This window comes from Poecilia formosa, unplaced genomic scaffold (assembly GCF_000485575.1).
Source record: "Poecilia formosa unplaced genomic scaffold, Poecilia_formosa-5.1.2 Scaffold211, whole genome shotgun sequence".
Taxonomy (NCBI): domain Eukaryota; kingdom Metazoa; phylum Chordata; class Actinopteri; order Cyprinodontiformes; family Poeciliidae; genus Poecilia; species Poecilia formosa.
The window spans coordinates 1,079,686-1,107,247 of NW_006800150.1; the positions used below are offsets into that span (position 1 = coordinate 1,079,686).

The 27,562-nt window shown below is 39.1% G+C and overlaps 1 protein-coding gene across 3 annotated transcripts in view; it reads right to left on the bottom strand.

Moving 5' to 3' along the window:
- The window catches only part of LOC103148755 (ATP-binding cassette sub-family A member 1-like), a 33,488-nt gene extending 7,188 nt beyond the window's left edge, over positions 1–26,300 (bottom strand). Inside the window, exons 1-29 of one of the 3 annotated variants that reach the window (XM_007567677.2) lie at positions 26,108–26,300; positions 22,597–22,705; positions 21,054–21,147; positions 20,125–20,266; positions 19,830–19,948; positions 15,992–16,113; positions 13,729–13,920; positions 12,450–12,539; positions 7,420–7,663; positions 7,198–7,337; positions 6,998–7,114; positions 6,005–6,199; positions 4,572–4,777; positions 4,298–4,474; positions 3,986–4,208; positions 3,670–3,891; positions 3,172–3,376; positions 2,966–3,079; positions 2,699–2,873; positions 2,480–2,611; positions 2,241–2,380; positions 2,008–2,145; positions 1,668–1,897; positions 1,503–1,575; positions 1,197–1,399; positions 1,045–1,096; positions 827–931; positions 407–555; positions 158–282 (exon numbers count right to left, since the gene is read on the bottom strand). In XM_007567677.2, coding sequence (XP_007567739.1) covers positions 158–282; positions 407–555; positions 827–931; positions 1,045–1,096; positions 1,197–1,399; positions 1,503–1,575; positions 1,668–1,897; positions 2,008–2,145; positions 2,241–2,380; positions 2,480–2,611; positions 2,699–2,873; positions 2,966–3,079; positions 3,172–3,376; positions 3,670–3,891; positions 3,986–4,208; positions 4,298–4,474; positions 4,572–4,777; positions 6,005–6,199; positions 6,998–7,114; positions 7,198–7,337; positions 7,420–7,663; positions 12,450–12,539; positions 13,729–13,920; positions 15,992–16,113; positions 19,830–19,948; positions 20,125–20,266; positions 21,054–21,147; positions 22,597–22,662 — 4,190 coding nt within the window. In that variant the 5' untranslated portion in view covers positions 22,663–22,705; positions 26,108–26,300. Of the gene's footprint in view, positions 1–157; positions 283–406; positions 556–817; positions 932–1,044; positions 1,097–1,196; positions 1,400–1,502; positions 1,576–1,667; positions 1,898–2,007; positions 2,146–2,240; positions 2,381–2,479; positions 2,612–2,698; positions 2,874–2,965; positions 3,080–3,171; positions 3,377–3,669; positions 3,892–3,985; positions 4,209–4,297; positions 4,475–4,571; positions 4,778–6,004; positions 6,200–6,997; positions 7,115–7,197; positions 7,338–7,419; positions 7,664–12,449; positions 12,540–13,728; positions 13,921–15,991; positions 16,114–19,829; positions 19,949–20,124; positions 20,267–21,053; positions 21,148–22,596; positions 22,706–26,107 lie in introns of all 3 variants that reach the window. The other 2 variants (XM_016679434.1, XM_007567673.2) reach the window with 2 other exon arrangements.
- Between the last annotated feature and the right edge of the window lie 1,262 nt (positions 26,301–27,562).

Consider the following 27,562-nt stretch of genomic DNA (forward strand, 5'->3'; position numbering starts at 1 on the left):
CTTTTTTCTTTTTTCCCCTCTTTTGTTCTCAGAAACGAAAGCTTAAACACCGCTGTGACAAAATGCTATCTAGAATTACACAAAGAAGGTTTACATTTTTTCCAAAAGAATGCCAGATATCAGGACAGAGGTTGATAACATGGGAGTGACGCCCCACCTGATGAAGGTAAACTGCTCTCCATACATGCTGGGATGCAGAGGCAGACTCGGGTATTTCCCAAACGGAGGAACAATGAGGCTGAACACAAGTGCAATGCACACAAACACTGCTGGCAGAACAATCTGAAAAACATGAACCAGAACAATGCATTTAAACTTCAGTGCAGTAAAATGGGCATGGTGTAAAATAATTAACTTAGTAAGTTGTGTTAATGATAAGAGCACCACAACTTTAACCACAGCACACCTGAGCGAAAAAGCCTTTCCTAGAGCGGCGAGCGTACAGGAACCGTTTCCACAGGAGCGCGACAAACTGCTGTCTCTTCAGACTCCAGCCTTTGACCTGATATGAACCTTTGCCATCTGTTCCACCGAGCCAATCAGTCTCACGAGATTCTGCACAGAAAAGACACATTGTCAGCAAACGTAGAAACAAGATAAATGTGTTCTCTGGTTTTGCAACAGCAATGAAACTTGTAGTTATTGCTAAAAGCATGCATCTGTTCCAGTGTTGTAACAGCAGCACATGAGCCTCAGGTTGCCTGGGTTTCTGTGCAATGTTTCAGATTTTTGGCATATTTTTCAAATGCACAATGCCCCTCCGTATTAAAACTGAAAGATTCGTCATTGCTCTGCGTGGCAGGCAATTAAATTCTACCTGGGTCACCTTCAGAGTCATTGAAGTCAAAGTCATCCTCGGTGAAGGGCTTCAGGCAGCTCTGGTGGTCTCCAAAAGCGTGTCGCCGTCGGGTTCTGGTTGGTACCACTCCATCTACAAAAACACCAAAGTATACTTGCTTATTTTTACTCTACTCAGTGCTTGTATTTGTTTTTCATTTTTGTTTTCATTTGCAGTTGCTGCATTTAAAACATCGTAAATCTCACCTGAAAGCTCAACAGAATCAACACCGCTATCTTCTGCCACTTTCAGGAAAATCTGCCGCATCAAAAAGAAACAAGGTCAGTTTAAGGGTTCACTTGAGATTCAATGAATGTTAGCTAAAAATGGATTAAAGGGTTAAAAAAGCAGCCCCTACCTCTTCCAAGGTGGTGTCAGAAATTCCGTAGCTTGAGATTCCTAAGTCAGTAAGTCGATCATCAAGCTCATGGAAAAGCTCAACAAAGGCGCCGTCTTTAGCTGACTGGTATGGCAGGACGTAGGTGAGCTCATGTCCGAGATCTTCCACCAGACGAGCCTCTGAGACGTGCTTGAAAATCACACTGGAGATGAGGGAGACGTCTAATGGGAAAGATGAGCAGGAAAAAAACGAGAGAGAGAGAGAAAGGTGGGTGAATATCATTTTTGAATTCTTATATAGAAAAATTAATCTTCCAGTTCTTACCAATAGTGGTAGTCTCACTTTCAGGTTCGCTGCCAAGGCCAGCATCTGAACTGCTCTCTGATACGCTGTCCTCCTGAAAAAAGTGGGGGTAAAAAAACCTTAATAAATTCATCTTTATGTTTTGTTAAAGCAGGCTAGTAAGCATAAAAATGTCTTTTCGGTTACCTTCTCTGTCTTTTTCATGTAGGAGACGGTGCTGGCAGAATTCCTGCAGGACTGTAGAGACAGGTCGTAGTCTCTCTTGACCAGCGTCAGATAGTAGCCGGTTCCCAGGTGAGTCTTCAGGAAGAGAGAGGAGCCCACGCAGCACAGCTTGCCATGGGAAATGATAGCAATACGGTCGCCCAGGATGTCAGCCTCATCCATGTGGTGAGTGGACAGGATGATGGTGCGGGCTAAAACGTGCATAAAAACACAAGGTCACTCACTACAACACTGCCGTACTAAAGGCCTTTGGCCGACTTTTACATATATGACACACAAAAATAACATTTGTTTCATTTACCTTGTCTGTATTTGAGGAGCAGATCCCAGATTCCCCTTCGTGCGTACGGGTCGACACCAGCAGTAGGCTCGTCCAGAATGACAACCTTAGAACCTCCGACAAACGCCAGCGCTACCGACAACTTCCTCTGCATTCCACCTGCACAAAAAACATGTGTTCCAAATTTAAACATGTGCAAAACAAACAATTTAAGTGATGAAAATAAGTGATGAAACCTGAAACTAGGAACCGACCTGACAGAGTGCTGGTGCGAGACTTTCTCTTGTGTGGCAGTCCGACATCGTTGACGATCTGTTCCATTTCAGCCTTCACCTTCTCCTCGGGCAGACCTTTCAGGCGAGCGTAGAACCAGATGTGCTCCTCAACGGTCAACCTGATTCACGGCAAACCAACAAACAGCACAAACGCTTGAAATACGATAAAGGGGGCCCTAAGTGTGCTAAAGTGTTTTCCAGTTAAAGTGCATACATACATGCTGAAAAGCACATTGTGCTGCGGGCAGACCCCCAGGTTCTGCCTGATGGTGCTGAGCTCGGAGCGGATGTCCTTGCCGAGGATGTAGGCGGTGCCAGAGGTGGGTGGGAACAGTCCGGTCAGGATTGACCTATCGCAAACAGAACGTGGTCACCACTTTGAAATGAGTCGTTTGCATTTTTTCCAGTTGGTAAATGCACTGATCTTGTGAACGTACATGGTTGTAGTCTTGCCAGCTCCATTGTGGCCGAGGAAGGAGGTGATCTGGCCTTCGTAGAACTTAAGGGTCAATCCGTCCACAGCCAGCTTGTTTCCATGGCTGTAGATCTTCACCAGGTTTTCAATGTAAACACCCGGGTCGATGTGGCTTGGGTCCTCCTCGATGCACACAGCTGTAGATGTGATGAAATCAAGAACAACATATTAGCGATAAGCAAAGGCTTCTCTTGCAGTTTGGTATTACTTAGGATTGTATTTGCTGTACCGTCAGCATTGCCCTTCTTGGACAGAGGAGTATTAATGTTTTGATTCTCCTTCTCTCCGCACCAATATGTTCTTGTGAAAGGGAAATACCAAGGCCTGGGGATCCCGTACTGACCTGCAACAAAATTATGCATTTTTAAAATGACTTATATTGCACAGATTACATCAGATTTTTTAAGAAAAATCAAATTTTTTTGTGCTTCTTACCAGGAAAAACGGCTTCGATGTACCAAGTCATTATTCCGTACAGCACTGCGTCGAACAGCATGAGGCATATGGAGGTGGTCAGGTTGTAGCTGTCCTCCTCCAGGGGGCTCGCTAGAAGGTTAGACCACTGGATTCCCACACCTTGCTCCTCAAACAGGGCAAAGTACTCGCAGCCGAAGCCAAAAGCCACAGGGGACAGAAGACTCTGAGAGAGAAACACAATATCCACAGTTTACATAGCAGGAATTCCTGGGATCCCTGTGTATCACGCTAGGTTTAAGATATGGATGTACGGTGCCAACAACTTTTATTGGAAACACAAGTAAACGTTGTGTAACAATCATTTTTACTGCAGTAATTTAAGATCACACTGAAGCAACACCTAGAACCATGTGCTCTGTAAAATATTAATTTATTTTTTACATGTCCTTACCAGTGGTATCACTGAAACGCATGGGACTGCGTTTATTCAGGTGTAATGAAATCTATCTCACTCACCACTACAAGTTTTGCTCCAAATCCCACGTAATCCTGCCAAGCAACACACAGAACGTAGGGCAGGTAGAGGGTGAAGTATATTATTCCTCCGCAGGCCGCCGCCAGGTTGGCACGAGAAAACAGAGTGCTGATCAGAAAACACTGCATGATGGTTACAACACCGAAGGATCCCAGGAAAAGAAACACAACGCCTGAGTCGCTGTACGGCAAAAGGTTTCCCATCTGAGAAAAGAGTAAAAAAATAATAATAATCTCACGTTTTCCACTATTTTAAATGATAGAAATAATGCATGTGCTTGTCTTCATCAACACACACCTTCAGCAACATCACCAGTAAGCCGGCGCTGATCAGCAGGGGGATTAAACTGCTGATGAACCAGCTCAGCCACAGGGTGCCGTTGTTCAGTCCCATGATCCTCATGGTCTCCTTCAGCCGCGCCTCCTTCTCATACACCACGCCTTTGATGATGATGGCCACAGAGTACATCCAGGCTAACGTCATGAACAGAGGCATCGACCGGCTCATAACTCGCAGGAATCTTAAAAAAAAAAAAGGGAGTGAAATGTTTAAGGTACAATACTGCCAGATCTTTGTAGATGAAAAGTTTTTTTTAGTACAATCACTTACATATCATCAACGTAGCAAGGGTAGGGCATCTGCTGGATGTAAATGCCCGTCTTCTCCTCAATACCAGTGATGGCTCGGATGATTCCTTGCTCAATGACGTCCTGCAGGTAAGAAAATCCGCCCCAGACGTAGCGCAGGTCCTCAAAGGGGTCTGCTCTGGGACCAGGATCCCAGTATCTGCAAAGTGACGAAGAAAGCAAATGTGAAAACTGTCAAACAAACAAACAATCTAAGATAAAAAAATTAAAAAAAACTATTTCCCGTCGCCACTCACCCGTCTTTGATCTTGTTGGTCCTCTCCACGTTATCGATGTCCATGCGGATTTTGTAGTTGATGTTGGGCGGCAGGTCGGTGCTATTGGGAGCGATGTCGGGAAACACGATTCCCGCCCAGAACTTCTGGTTATCCAGAAGACCCATGGACTTGTTGACCAGGCGTTCCTCGTTGGGGACCGACTCCAGTTTGTCCAAGTTCACACACTAAAAGAAGAGGGAGTTAGAAAACGAGCCGAAGAAATCAGGCAAGTAGGGAAAGGATATAATGAGAAAATGTTGCTGCAGTGATTCAGAATTTTTATTGTTATATTGTTGTGCCAATAAAACTATAAGAGGTCCAATTAACTGTTAGGTGATTGACTGTTATTACCATTTAATCTATTTTATTGAGTTATCCTTGTTATCTTGTTAATGATAAAACAGTTTATGAACCTTTTACAGTTCACAAAGTTCATTCTGAGTTTAAAACAGAGTAACCACAGAATTTTTTACCTGATCTGTTCAGCCCTCCCACAGATCAACCCTTCATTTGTTTATCTAACATGAGCTGAATTTTACCACATTTCTTCATTCCAACTTTCATAAACATTAAACATTCAGAAGAGCAAATTCAGAGAAATACAACATAGAAACCACTAAAGGGTGAAGTTTCATGAGCTGTAATATTGATTTTACTGCAACAAACGACCGTATATATAGATTATAGGATCTCCTTAAAGAAAGTCAGTAGGTCACTGGGTTGTTTGGAGTGGAACATTAGTCAGAGGTTGTAAAAGTTGGAAATGGATACATAACTGATTATATTTGTTTTTAATCTACAGTGTTAGAAGGAAATGGAAGACTAATAACTTAAAATATACGTGATCAAACATGACATGAAAAGAAATAATAGAAATCAGATCATTATGAAGGTGGAAGCGGATATTTAAGGAACTTTCCTGAGACCAAAACAAGTACAGAGAATAAGCGCTGACTAACAGTGGGAGGATTTATGGCTGACCTTGTTTTATTTAAGTGATACAGATCACATGGCTTTGAGTTTGATGAAGCATGTGAAGCAGAAGAACATTTAATTTCAAGGTTTGTATTAACAGCTGTGCTGGTATTTGAGGTCAAGCAAAATCGTTGGAAAAATTAATGACGATTTCACAGGGAGATGACCTAAAAACATAATCGGCATTTAACGCCCTTTTCCCCAGTCGTTGGTTTTCTTATTGGTTTTATCCAAAGACAGATAAAGTTTTTCAGACTACTTCAAGAGTCATGAATCTCTGATTTACTGATAGGATCTTAAACTAACAGTAATATAATTTCCCATGTAAACCCTGGGGGTAAAAAAACAAGATTATGTAAAAATGTAGTTTAATGGTCTAGATTTCTGTTTTGTTGCCTTGCAATGGAAAAGTAAAATAAAATCCGTAAGTCACTAACCTCCATGAACTGTGAAATAGTCTTTATGGCACGGTCGGTTTCATTGAACGCGTCTCTCCATGTGTAAGCTGACCCTGAAGGCCTGCGGTCCTCTGAGACTTTTGTGAGGAAGTCCGCCACATCGGACACACTCCACTCGGTCTCACTGAGCTGAGCGTCCAGGAAAGCGGCGCCGGTGTTGCTTTGGAGCAGGGACTGGAAGAAAAACAGAACAGTTTAGATGATTTATGTCTAGCAACTGTGTAAAAAAGGAAAACCTCTGAATGGTTACTGCATTCCTTCTGGTTTCAGAGAGCAGCTGCTTTGTGCTCTATTTTCTACCAGTTGCAAGTGAATTGTTCTGATACATGTTCTTCTGATAAATATAATAAAAAAGTATTTTTCACAAGTTCATCTTTTTTGTTTTTTTATTGAGAAAACATCTTTGTTTGAATGTTAAATAAAGTACCCCAGGGGTGGGGGCTTCTACAGTAAATACGTTACGGACAAAAACAAAAATAATAGAAGTTTATCTTTAACTCCTAGAAAAATGTACAAGGTACTTTACAAGCATACACCACTAGATGGAGGTGGTGTTTAAGCAGTTTGTTAAGGAAAGAAGGCGGCAAAAATTGGGTAAAAGTTCCCATCAATAAAACAACCACATTATGAGCTCTATGCCCACTAAAAACTGCTCATCTAAATTGAGGAAGTGGAGCAATAGCTCTGTGTGGTTGACTCTCTGATATTAATGTGTTCAGAGAATGCAGGGTTTGATTTTGTACTTGGAACATGTCTGTTTTTAGGATTGGTTGTATTATTTTTTTTTATTATTATCCATCTTTCCTTGCTGCCCTAGAACTTGAAAGTGACCCAAAAAGAAAACAAACTCAGGATAAATAATTACATACATGCCCTCAAGTTGCCTGAATTTTATTTGGGGCTGAACAGAAAGGAACACTAGGAACACAGCCATGTTTTGTCTACAAAAATGATGTCAGTGTACATACTCACCCTGACCAAGTCCATCTCGTCGCTGTTCTCCATGAAGCTCCAAAATTTAGGTTTCATTTCTTCCCACATGCCGCCCAGATCTCTCAGCACCCCCAGCTCCTGGAAGGTCTTGTTGACCTGCAAAATTAAAGCTTTTAGGTCAACTTTTTCTTACTGGAGGTATTCTGATAATGAGCTTTACTGTGAGGGATCTGTTGTACCTCGTGGATGATCCTCTGTGTTGCTGGAGTGTCTGGGGTGTACAGGATCTTCCCCATCAGAAGAGGTTTGAGGGCTCTCCAGATCATCCTGGAAATGGGGCTGGACTCCAGGTTCTTCATTAGGTTGTTACAGTAAGGAGCTAAAAGAGAAACACAAACCGCAGTTTGAGTATTGAACAAAAACAACTATTTTATATTTAAAACAAATACCAGGATGCTTACTTGAAGAGTTGTCATAGGTGGACATGGGCTCACTGTCGCTGTCGTTGCCGTGGTGTCCAAACAGAGCCTTGTAATTGTTGTCTTCATACCAGTTGAGGGATTTGATCTTCAGGCCGCCTCCCTCTGGATGTCCGCAAACGATACGTGACACGGCCTGGTACATCTGCTTCGGAGAACCTGTTGAGTTTGCAGTCAGGTACAGGATCTCCTTCCTCATGTCTTTCCAGCTCTTCATGCTGGCAAGCTGTCGAGAGAGAGACGCAAACATTAAGCTTAGGGAGAGAGTAAAGCTAATTCCAAATATTAAACCGGATGGATTCACTTAGAAAGCATAGTTTAGTCATGTTTTTACTTGTGCTGTATTTTACTTGTGATTATAAGTTGGTCATTTTCAACACAATTGGAGCTTATTGGTGACCGACCAGTTGGAAATTCAGGGATCAGATATTTTTCTGGTCAGTCTTTGCACCCCATAGAGTTATATGGACAACTGATAGAACACTCAAAGTTTGCTTTTTTCAATATCTGTGAGTTGTTTTTTTCCAATGTTTTTAAAAATAGATGATTTTAGTCAAAAATTATGCCCAAAATTAGTCCCTTTGGGCATAAAAAAAGATTATCTCACTGTTTTATTTTTTTCTCTGTGCTTACGGTTTCAGTTTCCCCCAGTTTTTCACACCTTTTTTCACACCTTCAGGAAACCTCAAAAGTCTCAGTTTCTCCTGTACTGAAGCTGACAGTCAAGATGCGAGACATAAAAATCCACATCTGGCAGGTTCTCGTTTGCCACAGCTCGGTTTAAAACAGTCATCATGCGCACAGTGCGTGTACATTCGATACATGTAAAGAAGCGCAGCTCTGAGGGGTGGAGACACTTAACACTTGACCGTCTGCCCGACTAAGATAAATTTAACTGCTGTTCCCAGTCCTCCGAGCGTGCGTGTGTGAGAGAGGGTCTGCGCTGCTTTTAAGGGAAGAGCTTAGATAACACGTAATGCGAGTCAGCACAGTGTCTTTCATCAGAAACAACCATCATGCCGAGTGTTTATGCCACAGCAACAATGTTGTTGCTCTGCAGCAAATCAACAACTCACAAACTGATACTTGTAGGCCAACGCAGAGGCAGAAATATGTGCGTTAAAAACTGGAAAGAATCCTGATGTTTGGAACAAAACAGCACACAGCCCTCCTCTTTGTTTGGGGATTTCTTGATAATGCGTGAAAAGAACTTATGTCTGAATTGCAGTCTTTGTCTGAAATTGGCATAAACTCTGTAGTTGTGTTTGTCTCCAATGGAGAGCAATTTGAGTTTTTGTCACATTTTGGTTTTCTTCAGTGTGAGAAATGGGAAGCGGGGTTTTATACCGTCAGCACTCAGCAGTCATATGAGTTCTGACATCACCGAGTTCACTGCACAGCCAGGTTACCATAGGTCAAGTGACAAGTCAGCACAGGTTTAACTATGTTTCCTAGTGGTTCAACTAAACATGCAATCAGGGATTCAACTCGTGACAAGAAAGGAATGAAAGAAGGATGAATAACAGGGAGATCTCACCCATTTAACAAGTATGGGTGGAAGGATGGAGGGGTAAGAACTATACCCGATAAGAAAGAAAGAAAGAAAGAAATAGAGTGAGAGAGGAAAGAGAGAAAGAAAAAAAACAGAGGAAAGAGAAAAAAGAAAGAGGAAAGAGTAAAAGAAAGAAATAAAGTGGCTGTGTTAGAAGCAGGAGGTGAAAAAAGAGGGAGGGTTGAGAACAAAGAGAGGTTACTCTCGGTCATTTCTCCCAACAGGCAAACCTCTGCTGGCTCCACAAGTAGAGCGCTATTATCCTGACATTTATTCACAACTCTGCACTCGCAGACAAAGAAACACATGCACGCACAGGCACATATGGACAAGATGATATGCAAACATCCAGTGTTTCCTGGTTGTTGCATAACAGAAAACAGTGCTGTTTACATATTCATATATTTATGGGTCTATTTTTTCCCATGGCACTTAAAACAGATATTCAAAACTTGAGAAAGTGAGAGCCAGTCTCTCTGTTACTGTTTAAACCCGGTTTACCTTGCAGCTGAGTCTGCAGCTACATCAGGGTAACCTCGTTTCCTGCAGTTTCATCTGAAATAGTGCATGGCGTGAGTGTGTGTGTGTGTGTGTGTGTGTGTGTGTGTACAAATGCTGCATGCTATTTTACACTCGCTGCTCATGAGGTTTTCTGTGTGTTGTGGCAGATGCTTACATTTGTCGTTCCACTTAAGAGTACCAACATCCTCTTCGCCACAACCTTTCTCACACAAACAAAGTGCAACCTTCTGAGTGACACGTCTTTATATCACCATGTGCATGTAGGTGACTTTGGACGCCAAAACTGTGTTTGTAGGTCTGTGTGAATGAGCGTTTTTCTTGGGAAGAAGATCATTTTGTCATTCCCTTCAAGACAAACTCCCACGCTAACTTGGCGAGGTGGCTCGATGAGCAATACCTGCTCTATACAAGAATGTAGATGTCCTGAACTGCACACACATGGAAAATAAAACTGGGATGCAGATAGGCAGAAGAACAGAATTGTCCCAGAGTAACCTCAGCTCACAGCCTCTGTGAGGTTATTAAAGTTCAAGTTTCCACTCCAGCACACAGCTATGTAGACAAGAGCTTCTCAAAGGCTGATCACACAATGAAATTTTAACAAGCATAACAGATACTGAACACATTTTTCCAAGAAATCAGAGTATATTAAGTTAACTTTTGATGTGTTTTGGAGAATGCAAGACTTTTTTTTGGCTTGATTTTTGCTGGAAATTGAATAAAACTGCAAAGAATGCGGTGTAGAGGAAATTTTGTTTTTTTCCACCAGGAATGGCAAATGAGGCTATCTGAGGTTGTTTTGATAAGAAGAGCAGAGAGGAAAGCAAAATAATGGTCAGCAGAAAAACTGAACACTGATTCCCTTTCTACTGCTGTATTAGGGGGTGACTGGCTGGAAAATGTCCACCTGATGACTCAAATGAAGTTCTCACACGTAGCCCTTTCAATACACACACACACGCATGACCACAAGAAAGCAACCAGTTTGATACTGGATTTGATCTATGTTGTGTTGAGTATTATGTTTATACACCAGGACTTCATCACGGTGTTAAAAAGATTTATAATAATCTCTTTGGTTAGAGTTGCAAGTCGTAAATTTCAAGAATGATGATCTTAAAAAAGGACTCAAAAAGTCTTTAATCAAACATTTTTAATTGTTCTCAATAACATTGTTGGTAGAATTGTGAAAAGTCACATATAAATCAGCTAAGAACATTATTTAGATATTATGACTGCAAATCTAAATGTGCCAGAATTATGTAGGATGCTTCCTATGATTTTAATCATGTTGTGTATCTAAAAAAACACTGAACTGAATATGTGGCATGACATCTTTGTTATTCCTATCCTGTTTATTCTGACAGCTTTCCTAAAATATGAAAAGAAAATAATCCCATAATTTTATATTTTTAACATTCTCTTTCGCTCATGTCCAAATGTGTGAAAGATCTAGTTCTGAAAAAACAACAAAACATTCTGCAACTACAGTAAGGCTGTAGTTTGCTTTACAAATAATTTAAAAACCTTGGACCAAAGCACACACCACAAATTAGATTGGTCCCCTGCATTTTGTTAGCAACAACATGCCATTGCTTGCATATCAGCTGATGACAGCTGCTCTGTCATTGTAACCAAGTATACCGCACTGTGCCCACAGAACAGCTATTTAGTTGTGAAAAACATAGACCTTTAAATTTTCAAATTATTCTAACAATGATGTCAAAAGCTTCACCTTTACGCTGTTCCAATCAAAAAGAGGAATTAAATATTGTGCAAAGAGGAAAAAGGAAATTCTGACTCAAAGTTGCAACATTTTCACTGGTAAAGGAAGAAAAGAGCGGTTCTTTAGGGATCTGTCAGCTGCTTAGACAGGAAGCCTCAACATACACACACGCATGCACATGCACACACACACACACGCACGCACACACACAGACAGCTGGGTCTTTATGTTTTGTCAGATCAGCAGAGCCTGAGCTTGAGAGAAAAGGGGGTTGTGTTGCGTTTGGTGAGCATGCTCAACCAATTGCTGCATCTCTGATTTCTCATTGCACTCCAACACTGCAGACTCAGTTACACTAGCTGGGGTCAGACATGTGGCTCTTCATGGTTTTCTGCTACGTGCAGCATCAGTGATGGTACACTTAATGTTTCACTGGGTCAAGTCTCATGTACTCCGGTTACTTTTATTGAAGAACAAAAGACATATTTCCAGTTGTAGATGGTTCTCTGTCAGGTTAACTCTTGACGTAAGAGGGTGTTACTAATATTAACCATATTTTGGGTTTAATTTTTGCTCAAGCAGTGTGAAAAATGTCAGATGTTGCTTCTGGTTGTCTCATTTCTTTTATTATGCGGTGAGGTATAAGGTTTTGATGGTTGTTTTGACAATAAATATCTCAATATGGTATAGTTAGTATCTTCTGGAAGTCATGTGGTAAAGTTTCTGTGTTAGAGGTCTGCTAGCTTAGAGACAAGGCTAATTGTAAAGCCAATATTTGAGGCAGCCATTGCATATGAAGGGGACATCTTAGCTGTGGTTGTGAGGCAAAAGATTAACATTTGACTTTGTTGGAATATATTTAACAAGTTTTTCACTATTTCAGTTATGTAAATTACAAACTAGAATATCAAAATGATCATAAAAATTGTTTGGGGTGGGGCACGGCAGTTGGTTGGATAAACGAACTTGCGTGTCTTTTGGCCTTTACATTGTTTCTACTCAGAAATATTGACCAAATCTACCCAAATGCAGTGCATACAAATTGCTACACCATTACCTTTGGTTGAATTCTGACAGTTTATCTGTGTGGTTAGGAATTGATTTCAGTTACAAACATGACAACTGAACTTTGGATACAAATAATTTGGATGTCGTGTTTGCATGTGGTACTGTGTGGGTGGTGCTCTCTGTCCGTGTCAGCGGTTCATTTACCTCAACGCCAAGCACGCCAAGGCTCTCCAGGAGGCTGTTGGTCGCAGCTGAGACGTCTTGGACAGCTTTGGGGTCTGAACTCACATCCTTCTGCCAAAGACAATGAACAGTTTTCAGTTCATCTTTCTTAAATAATGGCTTCTTTCTTTCTTTTACTACAAAATTCTCCAGAGAAGTTTTTCCTTGTTTGTTCGATTAGACAAGATAAAGTGTCACGAAATTGTAAGAAGTGAGAAAAAATGAAGGTTGTGATAATGAAAATCATAAAGACAGGGAGGCAAGGAAAAAGATGTTTAAGGGGATTTGAGCTCCTCTTTTTTTCTGTGCGGTCTGGGTACGCCGGTGTTTGAATGTGTGATTGAGAGCTCTCACCTATCACTCTAGGCTGCAGGGTGCTGGAATGTCGGACATTTGATAAAGCACAGGTGTCAATGAAAAGAGAACAGCCTTCTAGGAAAAAACCAACAATACTCCAGTGAACTCTCAACTTTCTCTCCCCGACTTGTTCGCCTTTGTCTTACTTCTAATCTATAATTTCTCTCCTCCTCCCTGTTACAGATTCTCACAATCAGGGAAGAGATGGGAGAAAATTTGGGAGTGTTGCAAGAGTTCTTGCCCTCATACAACATTTTTTGCACATGTTGAAAAGATTGTCCACGATTGCATCAAAAGGGTTTCGCAAAGTTTGTTCTCAGTTTTGAGGACAAAGTTTGTTTTCTGGGAATCATATCCTATATAGTCAGTGCTTGTTCGCATGTCATCAACAAGGCATGTTTTTTTTCTCTATGCTGAAATAATAAGAAACCTGATAGAACAAACCGTATTGAACATCACTATGTTTTATGATGACTTTTGACAAAATTCTTGACTTTTTGTTGTTGCTTTTAAGTTCTGAACATCAAACTTATTTTGTTCACCTTTTGTCATCCTTCCTCATAATGATTTGTATACAGGTCAAAAGTTTATGGGAAGGGGGAGACCGTTTGTGAACAGAGGAGAGTCAACACCAAACAGGAAAGGGAGGAAATTCTTGTAAAGAAAACATTGCTTATACAAGACAAACATCTAGATGTCAGGAGTATTTTTTTTTTATATTTGAACCAATCCTTTATAATGATAACACTCTGAAGTACAAAAAAACAAATTAATGCACCAAGCAAAATGATTAAACTATTGGCTGTTGGAATAAATACTCATAATTATCAACAGGGGAAAAAAATGGTTTTATCAGGATGTCAAAATTCAAACTGAAAATAACTCAAAAAAATTCATCACTCACCCAAATTGGTTTCAGAAAGTCCAAATTGGAGAGGAAATGGTTCTGAGCCTTGTTCAGCCAGTCACTGGGTGATTTGCAGATGATCTCCTGAGTCAAGTGGGACACGTTACGGTCTGCAATGTGGACAAACTCCTCCAGCGGTGTCGCGTTGCAAAGATCTCTGAGATGGAATCCAAAACCTTTCGTGAGCACCTGAAATACAGAAACAAAGCTATTTAAACTCAAAAGGTCAAAAGTAGTCCAATGTATTCCTCTTAAAATATACAAATAAAGCCTAACAACACAAACTCATGTTTTTTCACCTAGTAACAAAAAAACTGCTTGATTCCACAAATTACAATGCATTTTGGAGATTTTAAGACACAAATTGAAGTTTTAAATTCCAGTCCAGTCTGCCAAAATAATCTTCAAATGGTCTCTGTATGGTTTATTGTTGAGAAATTTCCCAGATATTCAAGACAATTTCTCAAAAATGACTTGGACAATGTTCCATCTATTTATAAAATGCAAACAAAACACATTTTTATTAAGAATTGTGATTAAAACATTTTCAAATATGAAACAAATGATAAAAAATGGAGGCACTCAAACTCTGATCAGCTGACTAATGTGATGTCACCAGGGACACCTCGGCCTGGAAGCTTGTTTAAAAGAGAGTAGTTTTTATTTTTTTATTTTAAATAGTTATGGTTTTACAACTAAATAGCAAAACAGAAAGAAAAACTGACCATAAAACATGACAATCTGTCTAATGCGAGTCAGGTTGATTTTCCAGAAAATTCTTACTTATAGCTTTAAACTAGGCCTACAGTCAGCTACTATTTCAATTTACATTTCAGAGACACAAATATTAAACATTTAATATAACATTTTGTCACATGTTTTAGAAAGCAATGTTGCATCAAAATGTTTGCTTCACTAGGCAGCTTACTTGGAGATTGTCTTTCACTAATAGGAAAAAAAAAGTCGGTGGATTGAACAGACTGAAGAAAACCAGCAGAAAACAGCAAAGAAGTAAGGACTGGTAATATAAATACTGGGACAAACAATGTACTCAGACTTCCAAGAAACCAATTTCATCATAATTTGTTTTGTTACTGTTTATCTCCCCCCTGCTCTGGAGAAAAGAAAAGTGTTATGTTCTAGTGGGAGAAATCGCAGAAAGGTGAAGTAACAAAATGTCCTTTTCTGGAACCTACAGGGAACACAGGCTCTTTTTTTTTTTGGCGACAGAGTCAAGATGTGTGTGTTTGTGAGCAAGAGAAGCTCCCTTCGCCTGTCTCTAAACGTCCTTGACCCCTCTGTGCTATCCCATCTATTAGACAACATAACACATGCGCGCACACCACACACAATTGCACAAACACACACATAACACAGCTGTTAATCTGTTCACAGGAAAAAACATCAGGGCTTAAATCCGGTTGGGAGGATTGGGAATCATACTAATTGACAGACAGAGAATTCAAAACACGTTTTCCTGCAACGTCGGCCTGTGTGTGTTCACCTTTTTGCTGCAGAATAAAATATTATATTATTATATTACATTATATGTCAACAGAAACGGGTACAGCAATGTGAACAGTCTCATAATTGTCATTCCTACGGTGGAGCGATGTTCCTGGCGAGCTACGTGATCTATGAGACGTTCCCGTCTGTGATCAATGAGCGCCTGGTGGAAGGGGCAGCAGGAGCAGAGGGGGTGGTTTGTGTAGAATCAGATGGTGTAACGTGTTTTTGATTTACAGCCTCTGTCTGCACATGAGGGGAACTAGGAGGGAGGAGGGATGAAAGACGAAGCAATCATGTGACTGCAGCCACAGAGCAGAGGCGAAGGAAGGGCCGGAGAATCGGTCAGAGAACGTGGTTCGATTTATTCAGATATAGCTCATATGGATGGAAGAGGATAGGTTTAAAGAATTTCCTTTTAACACGCAACAAGAAGAAATGGACGCTGAAGAAAAAACAGTTTATCTTTTCAGCTAAGGGAAAAACAGAAAATTAGATGTAGGGGGAAAAATCATATCAAAAATAATGATAAACATACAGGAAAAAAAAACAAACAAATGGGAGACGGACTACTGCTCAGTAGCTTGTACATCCATCCATCCAACCCCAACCCAATGTACTTCCATCCCCCCGGGTATTAAGGGCTTAGCTGTGCTCTGGCTGAAACCTTTAGTTCAACAGATACTGCAAAGCCAAGGTCATTAGATTTATGCACAACCGCTGTGATTTATCTGCAACAATCCTAATATTTTACCTTCTCCAAATTGACGTCAGCCTCCAAAATTTGCTTCAACGTGTGATGAGAGAACGATGCGTTGTGGTGTAGAAAGTGAGAAAGCGTTTCGTCGTCTCTCAAGAAGTCTTTCAGCTTGAATCCTGGGGAGGAGAGGAAACAAAATTGCATAGTTGATTGAGTTAAACTTTCAGATTTAAAAATCGTCTTGGAAACGCTAGAAGAGAGAACAGGAGGAAGCTGCAAACATTTTTAAGTTGCAAAGAAATGTGCTCAGTGAAATATTATTGGTATTTCATAAAAGGGAGTTGCCAGATTCAACAATGCAGAATGTTTGTCCAAATGTTTCGGGGGAGGGATTCAAAGTTGCAAAATGAAATGGGGAGTAACACATCAACAATGAGCCAACATATGAAATGAATCCCTGACTTTATCTTATGATTACGAACCACTTCAAGCATTTGAATACTGATGAGTCTCCAAATACACACACAATTCATCTTCCCCGCAGTCTGAAAGCTCTTTGTGCTTTGCTGCATTCCCAAGAAGCCGGACCCTTCCTGAAACCGGCCCGAGTCAGCTGAGCGGTACCAGAGATGCACACAAGCACACAAAAATACAGAGTGTTCCCGCTTCCACTGAGCGCTGAATTTAATAGTCTGCAGAGGTTACTGAGGGGCGTCCAACTTTAGTCCAAATACTTTATCCCTTCTGTCTCAAACTGGCTTCCTCACTAACTTTTCTTACATTCAGCGTTTCTTGAGGAAGCCATTTTCTTTTTATTTTCCCCTCTAGTGATTTTTTTTTCTTTTTGTGGTTTATGAAGACAGTTTGGAGAATTGTAAACAAAAAAGAGGAACAGATTTTTTTAACAGCCATTTATCATAAACAACAGTTTCGCAAAAGAAGAAGATGTTGCTACCCTTATACTTCCTTTTCTGATGTTCTGTAGTACTGTATGAAATTAAATTTTATATTTTAGCTTTAAATCATGTTTTTTTTCTTTAAATCATATGCGTCTCCCAACTCCACTGCTTATGGTTCTCCATGTTGTTCTTTTGTGCATACAGATCAAATGACATCTAAACCAACAGCCACAGGAAACACTTGACTTTGACTGAAACACCCAAGGGAGGAAGTGAAAGAGAACAGAGTGTTTTCAAGAGACATGTGACTGAAAAAAAAATGGTCCTGAAGTGTGTGGGTCCTTTGAAATTTCTGATTTAAGATTAAGCATCGTCAATATTTTGGCATCAGATTTCTTCTCCAAATATAGCTGTTCATGTGCCCCTGTGTGCCTCTGCCAGCTCTGTGTGAGTATTAATGACTTAAACCCTCAGCGGTTAACAGTCAGGGAGCTTTAATGGAGCCTAATCGACGTCCCACTGGGAAGCTGCAACTCCCAGTGAAATACACGATTACTCAGGAGATCACGTCACCATAATTCTGATGAAATTAAAAAATAAAAATAAAAAAAAAAATTCCCACTTTATTTCCACACAGTGCACTCCACATCTACTGGCGACTTTGTAAATATGTGTAAAATGAATAATTAAAAAAAAACACTGAAGTTCACTGATGAAGCATAATTTAGCACTGAAGACAGTGATGTTAGCTGTGGACAATTTGTACCATCCTTCACACAATGCTCAGTAACTAAACAAGCTCTTTCTTTAACTCTTGCCTCAGATTTGGAGATTTTAAAATATTTCAGTTTTTGCTCCAAGCCTTGGTAAGTAGCTTCTTTCTTGCAGCTAACAACATTAACACATATCAGTCTTAATTAAATTGCATGTTCTCTTGTACTTCCCATTTTGAATAGTAGAATGTTGTAGTTATACCCTCGTAACAAAATAAATATATATATATAAAAACATTTCAGGTACTTGTATTTCATAGGAATCACTGGGAGAGTCATCGGGGAATTTTTTTTTACAGACTAATGTTTTCAGTTTAACGGCTTTATTTTACATATAAATTGTGTGAGGTTATGCTTCTGTAATGAAAGATTCATTTATCTCTTTAAGGGCTGCTAGGAAGTGTGGAATGTGCTGTATATGTCAACAAGTGATGTGTTTTTTTTTCTTTTTTTTTACATCTTCAAAGTGGCTCAATGCTGTTATCAGCAACAGAAGTGAGTGAGATTATGCAGAAAACACTTTGATCTGAGCTGCTATTTCCGAGAAAACTTCCCATTTCAGCTGCTTAGTGATGCATCGTGTTAGAGACGTCTCTGCATAAGTGCATTCTCCCTTGCGGATTTGAGACAAATGCAGAAAGAAATATGGTTTAACTTTAGAAATAATTTGTGGTAAAGTGCACAGAAGCTTTCTGAGCCAATAAAAATATTTCAGATGCTTCCTGCTCAATTTGTTTCACATCTTACAACCAAACGCATTTCAAACGTGGGAGATAATCAATAACTGGAATCTGCCGATGTTTGAAGCAGGAAACTAACAAATGAAAAAAAGATTTTGTGAGCACTATATGACTGAAAAATCCTATTTTGGCCTTTTGCTTTGAAGAGACATCTCACTTGATTAAAACTGATTAAAACTTAGAATAGCTTCCAAGAAGTGATTATACAATTAGCTTTACCTCCGGGCTAACTGAGACGCAGCCCAAACAACAACAAAAAGTTTAGTTGCATAATTTCTAAAGGAAGATCTAATTTGCTCAGTATAAAATTAAATTGATGTCTTATGAGACATAATGTTGATGTCCTCTCATTTAGATAGAGGAAGTATACTGATGGGCATAAGAAAGTGGTATAAATGTAGTTTTAAGCAACCATTAGCTATTCCATCCTTGTTGTTTAATATAGTCTTACACTTTAAATTATTTTATCTTCTTCTATTATATCATGTTATTTCTACAAGATCATTTTACATATTGTTCTCGTCATGAATTGGAGTTATAGATGGTGACGATAGGATGTTGTGGACCCAGGTATTTGTGAGAAGTGATCATTTTAATGCCAAACACGAAGGAGAACAGAAATCCAGGCAGCACAGGTGAGCGACGAGGCAAAGGAACACAGAGACACTGGTAGCACTGGGAATACAGAACCTTAGACACACGACAGGCTGCAGGTGACACGAGTGAGGTTAAACACACAGAGGATAATCAGGGGAAACTAGGGACAGCTGGAAATCAAGGGGTAGACACGAATACAGAGAGACTCAATTAACACCAAAATACACACAAAAACCCAAATCCTCACAGTTCTGTTTTTCTTCCTTTCATTGTTGTTGATTAAATTAATAAAAAAAAAAAAAACTAAAACCATTTAAATCAGAGACGAAAAAGGTTTAATGTATTTAATTTTACTTTCATCATAAATCCTAACTGTTCCAGTAAAGACCTGAATGGCTCAGAAGAAAGTGTTTATGTTATCTGCAGCAGACTGTCTGTAACTAAACTGGGACAGGAAGCAGGGACAGTGTAGTGAAAACAAACTAGCCAATCTATGCGTTGATTACATTTTGTCTGCCAGGGTAGAGTCTACAGTTTCATACATTTCCTGTTCTGTACCACAGACAGCACGTACGAGCAGACCGTCCCTCCCTACCAGCCCACCAATGTTGATGGAGTGTGGCGGTAATTACTTGCAACACTGGCTGCTAAACTGCAAACTTAGTTTATCTTTTATATGACACTATTCATTGCAATTAATTTGTACCTACAGTGAATGCTAGATTGGACTCATAACCTTGGGCTCCAATAAGTTTGAGTTAGTACACAGGTGCTGCAGCTGATGAATGGTGAGAAAACGATAAAAAGTCCCCAGTGAGACTGAAAGTAGGGCACTTCTCAACTGGAAGACACAACAAGTGGATAATTAAAGGCGTGTCCTTACGCGCAGGGTTCTTCTGAAGATTTCTGAGGGCTCCCAGCATTCCCCTGTAGCCTTCGTAGCTCTTATCATTCTGGGTGTACAGAAGGATCTTCTTGGCATCGTTAAACAGACGGGAAATTCTGGTGACGACAGCAAGAGGAAAAACACAATTACACAACGCTCTTAGAAGCTTCAAAAAGACACAAAGATGTCTTCTAAATAGTAAAAACAAACAAATTCTGCAGTTCTGAACAAATGTTAATAGAGTTAATACTAAACAGCATAAAGAAAAACATTTCTTAACCACTTTACTTACATGGAGTCATTAAAATTTCCAACTATGCCTGGAGTCTCTCCAGGGGTCGGATTACGAAAGCAGGGATTGTTGGCATTACAGATAATGCCTTGTACCCAGGGCAGGGTACCTGCTGAGGGCATGGCCTTGTTAGGAAAGTGGCCTGGGGAAAAAAAAGCAAACATTTTTCATGATAAGTTAAATTCCACAATAGGTCAAATGTAAGCAAACTGTAAATAATAATGAGATACATGGTATTCCTCACAAATAACCTCAATGTTTAGTTTCTTTGTTTTGTCAGTAGCAGTTGTTTCAAATGTACAAATAAAAAGCTATTCATAAAATAGTAGAAAGGGAGTCGAAGAGGTTTGACACTTCTTCACTTTGTCGGCTCGGTTTAATTTTGCAGGTTGGAGCCTTTTTGAGATGCTATGTGTTACACATTTTAATAACTTTTACATGCTTTCTGTCGCTGAACTGTTACGTGGCAGAAAGAAAGCGGCTGCACTTTTCCTGCAGCTGATGGTTTAGTCACAGATTCACATAGTGCAAACAAATATTGACAAAGCAGATAGCTCCTTCTGCGTCAATAACAAGGACCTCAGATGACTACCATGTTGATCTTTCTGAGAATCAAATGTTTTGCCTAAAAATAGCATAATAGAACAATTCAGTGATACAGCATCCTCTTTATTGTTTTAAAATGACATTCTTCAACATGTGTTTTGTTAGTACAATACTGGTAGTGAATAAAGTTTAATCTAATTCACTGACGGTTACCTGCGGTTTACTACAAGGTTCTATACTAGGTCCTCAAATTTTCAACGAGTCAAAGACTTAAAATTTAACTTTTGTGTGGGTAGCAAAACATTGCATTTCCCTCAAAAGGTTTACAGCTTCTGAATAAAGTTTTCAAGAAATGTTTCCATATAAACTTTCTTTTTACTTACATTCATGTTGTTCATAGGGAGGATAATACATCCGGACTGATATCAGGATGAAGAAGATGAACAAGGGCCAAATGATTTCAATCAGCAGCTGGATCTAAGGGACAAAGGATGACGGGCATGCGTTAATCATTCCTAGACACAAATCACAACTGATGAGTTAATCAGCTCCTGACTGATTCTTTTCATTTGTTCTTCAGTCGTTGCAGATTCCTTTACCTCATTTCCAGTATTTCATTCAAGAAAAGCTACATTTGACTGTTTTACTTTACAAACATTGAATCTCACCATGAATCTGAGTAAAGTAAATTGCTTGATAAGCTGCTAGAGAGCGAGACAGAGACGGGGAGATCTGTATGGGATTTTCCGTCTGCACCATATGGCCTTTGAGCTTCAGCTGCCCACTTGAAGCAGCGGGTCAGACATGCAGTGTGACGGATGAAGAACAGAGTCGCTGTCTCTACAATATGCACTGTATCCCTTTTGTCAGAGGAGACTGTTGAGGAAGTCACGCGGCCACAGCTGCCACTTCGAGGAGCTGAGAAGTGACCTAATTGTATGCAGACTAACTCACCCCCCTCTGTATAAAGGAGCACTTATGTTAACTTGTCAGACTGAATTTAATTTGCATAACTTTGAGCGTGTGGGCATCAACCGGCACATGATAGTAGCCAGATAAATAGATCTAACCAATGATTGTGTCATCCTCACATCTATCTCTGACTCAGTCAGTCTCCACACTGCAACTCTTCTCCATCCAAACGTCTCTGAGGACAATAACATCACTCCCTCTCTACCCATTTATGAGAACAATACGTGTGAGTAAGCACAAAAGAAAAAACGTTGGATTTAAAGTCAACCAGCTGGAAACGTGAATGAGTCCAAGCAGTGTTGGGAAATTATTCAACATTTTGTATAATTATTTAAATAAAAATCATATTAGTAGAGATGTATTGACTTTTCTTTCCCCGTGCATTTTTGGGAATTTCTTAAAGTCTGATTTGCCCAATCCAGGTTTTACATCTTAAGGATTTGTTTAAGATGTAAAAAAGAAATATCAAGCATGTCCCTAAATTATGCAATATATTTTGCATTTCCTATTTTTTTCCATCTTAATTGTGTTACTATAATTTTAATTATTAACTGTATTGGTTTTTTTTTGTTTGCTCCAAGTGCACAAAGCAATGCAATATAGGTTTTAAGGTAGTCCAGATTAATATAAGCGTAAGAAACTTTAAAAAAAAATGCATCAGTTTAAAAACTGTCAACTGAGAGTTTTTAGTTTAATGTGTTCAAATGAATATTTTTTTATTTCATATTGACTCGGCTGTCCACAGATAAATCAGAGCAAAATTTGGCTCCACATTTATTGCCCCCTGTTGCATCTCTAAATATTAGCTCGGTTACATAAGTAGACATACTTAAAAATGTGTGCTCAAAAATTTACAAGTTCACAGAAAGAGTAGGATTTAGAAAAATAACAGACGTTCATAACTTACAGCTGAGTTTATGATTCTTTCAAATCAGTGATTAACAGACTACTTACGGTTTGTCGTCGTCTGTAGGTGAAGTTCTTCCATAGCAGTAGACCCAGCTGAGTGGAGACCGCCATGTTGCCGTCTTCCTAACCTCAACGAGCCAACTCCAGCTCCTCACTGAGAAAACACAAAAAAAACACAGGCTCAAATACAACAAGCATAAAACACAGAGATGACTCAAAAACAGATATCAAAACCATTAATTTACACTTTTCTTGTCATGGAGAAACAGTTATGCAGCTATGACAGACGCATGTTAAGTCTCTTTAATTTAGCTGTGTTCTTGTGAAAGAAAACAGGATGCTCTCACGCAGAAAAATGGATTTGAAAACAGAACAGAAAGTGATTACATCTATAGAAGATGACCAAAGACACGCAACGATAAGAGGAAAAAAAATAGCAAGAGGAAGGCTCAAAGTGGATGACAAGCATTTCTTGGAAGAGCAAATAATCTTAAAATTAAGCCATTTGATGCAAACTACAGTAAAATGCCAGAACATTCACCTGTTGGAACAAAACTCCTCTGACCTGAAACACAGAGCTGCCAAAATACCAGCGAGGCTCAACAAAATTCAGCCAACCGACTGGAAAACAGCTGCCAACTCTTGCAAATTCAGCTCCCCTTAATGTAAACTCTTCTGTCCAAAGTTCAAGCACTTCATCTGTGAGGATGAGTGGGTGGGGAGAGGATGGGGGAGCCAGTGTGGGGAGGAGAACTTTTCATGAGCCCATGAAAAGTTTTCAGTAGACTGGCTCCAGCCAGATAACACCTCAGAATCCTTTTGATGTGAATTCAAAATTTATGAATGGCTTCAACTCATTATTTTCTCCTTGTTTATTCTTTACAGAATTAATAATTAAACAGCTTTATTTTTTAAAGTGAAATGTGATATTTCTTTGAAAATGATTTGTATTTTGATGTTATTCATCAATCTAGAAACGTGAACTCTTCTAGTAAGAACTCTTTGCATGTGGCACTGACATTATGTTGACCTTTCACCTAGACCAGAGGAATGGTGCATCTCACTGATCCAATCTTTATAAAATTATAAAGCAAACCCAAATTCTCTCTCCGTACAAACTCAAGACTGTATTTCATTCAGTACGTTCCAAATTTTTTGGAGTTAGGTGGTGAAACTTCACGTTTCATTGGCGGAAGAATCGAGGCCATCCTGTTTTCCACGCATAATGTCCTTTATACAGATTAAAGCTGATTGGCTGCAGTGGACAGTGGGACCATAGCACGGCGAAGTCAAGGACAGTGATGTTCAAACATAACGTGTCATACTGATTAGTTGATTTGCTGTAAAATCTAACATTCTATTACTTTAAAACAATTTTTAAAAAATAGTCTTAAAGCAAATAACTTTGACCAAATAACTTTTGGTCAAATCAAATAACTTTGGTCTTGTTTTTTTAACCACTATCAGGGTTGGATGAATACTCACTGAGGGAAAGAAAATATGCAAGGATTGCTTTTAGCACTCAATCATTCTCAATTTATTACTTTGGATACAAATATGTTGAAGGGAAACAGATGTGAAAATTCCCCCAACCTACAAAAAAGACTAATAGATCAACAATGCAACAATGTCCATCTATATTTGTCCTAAAATCAGTTCCTACTTTACACAAAATGTGCACAAAATGTGCAAGGTATAACAAAATCCACTGAAATACTTAACATTTCATAATAAAAACTAACAGGAACTTTGGGATCCATGAACAAACACAGCGATCCAGCCAGGTTATCTGTTGCTCGGGTACATCTGTTTCACCCCCCAGTGAGTCACTTGATTTGGTAGCAACTACTACTAAGTAAGCAAGTCAAAATTATATTAATCACAGCACAACTGCTCCACAGATCTCTGTAAATTAGTAATCTGGTCATGTTTTAGGCTACTGCGTCATTTGACATGAATAACAAAGCAAGCCATATCAGGCACCGTGTCTTTTTTATTTAACAATCCCTCGTCGTGTCTTGATAAAATGCGGATATTTGGTTTTCATACGTTTTTCTCAACGTATGAGCCGATCCGTTTTAAACTAAAACCCTTAGAACAAAGATGAATGTATTGCCATCATTCTACAAATTTCCACTGTGGCATAAGACTCATTTTTATTTGATGCAGCGACGAATTGTTTTCGACTCCATTACGCATTTGAACGAGACAAATACTGGGTCGAAATCTACACGTCGTATGCAGAGAAAAAAAATGGGGGTTCTTTAGCTCAGTGACTGGTGCAGAGCGATGGCGCCTCTAGTGGCATAAAACATGTCAAAAATCACATTTATACTTGTTTACCATCTTTCCTCGCTCACGTGTTACATCACATTAAGACAGAATGTTTTTTTCCCCTTTCTTCAACGCCATTGTCTTTTTAGCTCTCATAAAGCGCCTCAAAATGATAACTGATCAACATAGTTATTTCTTTTTCTTGTATATAAAAAAGAGTGGAGATAGTCATCGATGTTGTATGTAAAACGACTTTTTGGCTCCAACGTAGCACATCTGAAAAAAACAATATTTCAACGACGTGGCAGCATCGCATTATGCATGCATGTCAAACGAAATATTGGAGGGTGGAACGGATTAAACAAGTATCTTAAAAAACACAAAGAGACATTCACTGTATGACTTTTTTTTGTCGAATGGAAATTACTTAAATGTAAGATAAATTAAAGCAGACATGAGCCAAACGTTTTTGTTATGTTTTCGGTAGGTGTATTTAATAGGATATGAGATTATAAAAAACAATCGCCTTCCAGACTGACTTTTGTGCTTCATCTCATTGTTCTGTTGAACGGGGGTTACTGTCGGTCATCCAGTTTAGCGGCGCTGACCAACAGCTTCGTCAAGTCAGACAAACTAAAGCGACAAAAAAGGCGAATGAACCTACAAAATAAAGCTAAACCTGACATAAACTATGTCCTATGACCGTTTTATTCCTGTTTGTCTCTTATTAGACCGTGTTGTTCTAAATATGCAAATAGACAAAGCAGCAACAAAAATTGTTTTTCAAGTTATGGTCATTTATGAGGTTGTTATTTAGCAATAAATTAAGACTTTGCAACAGCAGCTCTTTTATTTTTGTAATCCCTCACCGGATGCAATTTGCTTATACTTTCTAACAGACTCCCGTCTAGAGTCGAGTCCGACTCAGAAGCTGTCGAAATAGAAAATTAGAGGCTACAAGAAAAAGAAAAACGTGACATTTATCATTATAGTAGCAAAACGGCTTAATTTTAAGTAAACTGCACCCTTGGTTTAAGCTACAGACGTAAAAATGAAGAAAAGTTGCAGATAATTGCATTAGTTCAATTAAAGTACAACATTTTCCTTACAACATAAAAAACTGTTTTTTCTTCTTCTCAGTTCCAGATTTACACAGTTAGCCTAACAACATGCTAACAACAAGACAAAAAGCGATGAAATATGTGGTACGGCATTTTCGTCTTAACAAAGAAATTCCAAATCTTTGCGTAAAACTCACAGAAGTGCACGTGAAGTCACCAACCTTAATCTTAATGTGTTCACTCGCTCTTCTGCCTCTCATCAATTGAAAGTCCTTTTCTCAAACAGAAGTGAAAAACGAGGTTAACAATTGCGTCCCTCTGACGCCGCGGTCCTCCTTGTTCTTTTGTCAGTGTCTAGGAAAACTGTTTTTTCTCCCCAGGCAGGCTTTTATAGCGCAGCTCGATGCGGAGCGCAGCAAAGGTAACTAACGGTCACAGTTTGTTGCTGCTCCCTTATAAGGCAAGCACGTGCGGCAGCAAAACATCTCTTAAAGGGCCAGCCTCATTTTTTATCGCACTGGTTTTCAATTAAAGGAGAGCACATATTCAATTGCTCCTTGTAATTACGTTATGTAAATAACGCAAATGAATATTTCATTACGTTTTTATATATTTGTTTGTTGGATGAAGAATATCAATGCTTGGTTTACAACTGGTTAACAGTATATGAACTGATTATGTAGCGTAATGGTTTGCTCCGTTATTATTGTATTGAAACTTTGAACCCATAATTCACTTTTGTCAATATTGCCACAGGTTTCACAATATTACCAACTGAATGTCTAAAGTTGACACTCTTTTCCTCTTTTTTGTTCCCAAAATTAATAGCAGAGCATCTAGTTGTTTTTCTGTATATCTATTTCGCAATGAATCGCAAACAGGATAGGGTCCTGACAATTTTTTTTGTTAACTTCTTGTTTTTCATCAATCATACTTCCAGTATTCTCAGAATGGCACATTCAGATATAGCCCATCACGTGTAAAAAGATATACATTCTTTGAAACGTTATTTTCTGCAAAACAGGAGAAATTGGAAGAGATGACTTATGAATATGAGAACACCATCATTTAATTGTTTTGAAATGTACATTATATTTGACAGTTTCTGTGAAGACTGATGACCTGTCTGATGCCCCCCGCCTCTCACCCAATGCCCAATGACCCCTTTGTGACCCTGTAAAGATAAGCCGGCTTAAATGATGGATGGATTTTTTTTTTATAGAGAAGTTCTTAAAAATTATCTCCAGTACTTTATTCTATAATAAAGTAATAGCACACAACTCCTTTATGTGCAGTGTATTTTTTTATTACGGGGTGGATTCCTTTTTTATTTTATTTTATTTTATCTTATTTTATTTTATTTTTTTTACCAGTTTATTCCTGTTTTGAATGTTGTAATCAGAAAAAACAATCATACTTAAGCTAAAATGTGACTATCTATTAACTGAATGAACATATTAAGATTAAAGTTACTCTTAGGTGTCCTAATTTGTTTGCATGATTATTGTGCAGAATCCTCTGTGCAACAGGTTCCAGTCAAGAGAAGTAAAATCTTGATGGATAGAGGTCTGAACTCTAAGTTGTTAAACTGCATTTTCTACTTTTTGGTGGATTTATGTGTGGATTTTGGTGGATTTTTAAAAAAGCTACCGTTCACATCTTGTTCCGCAAAAGAT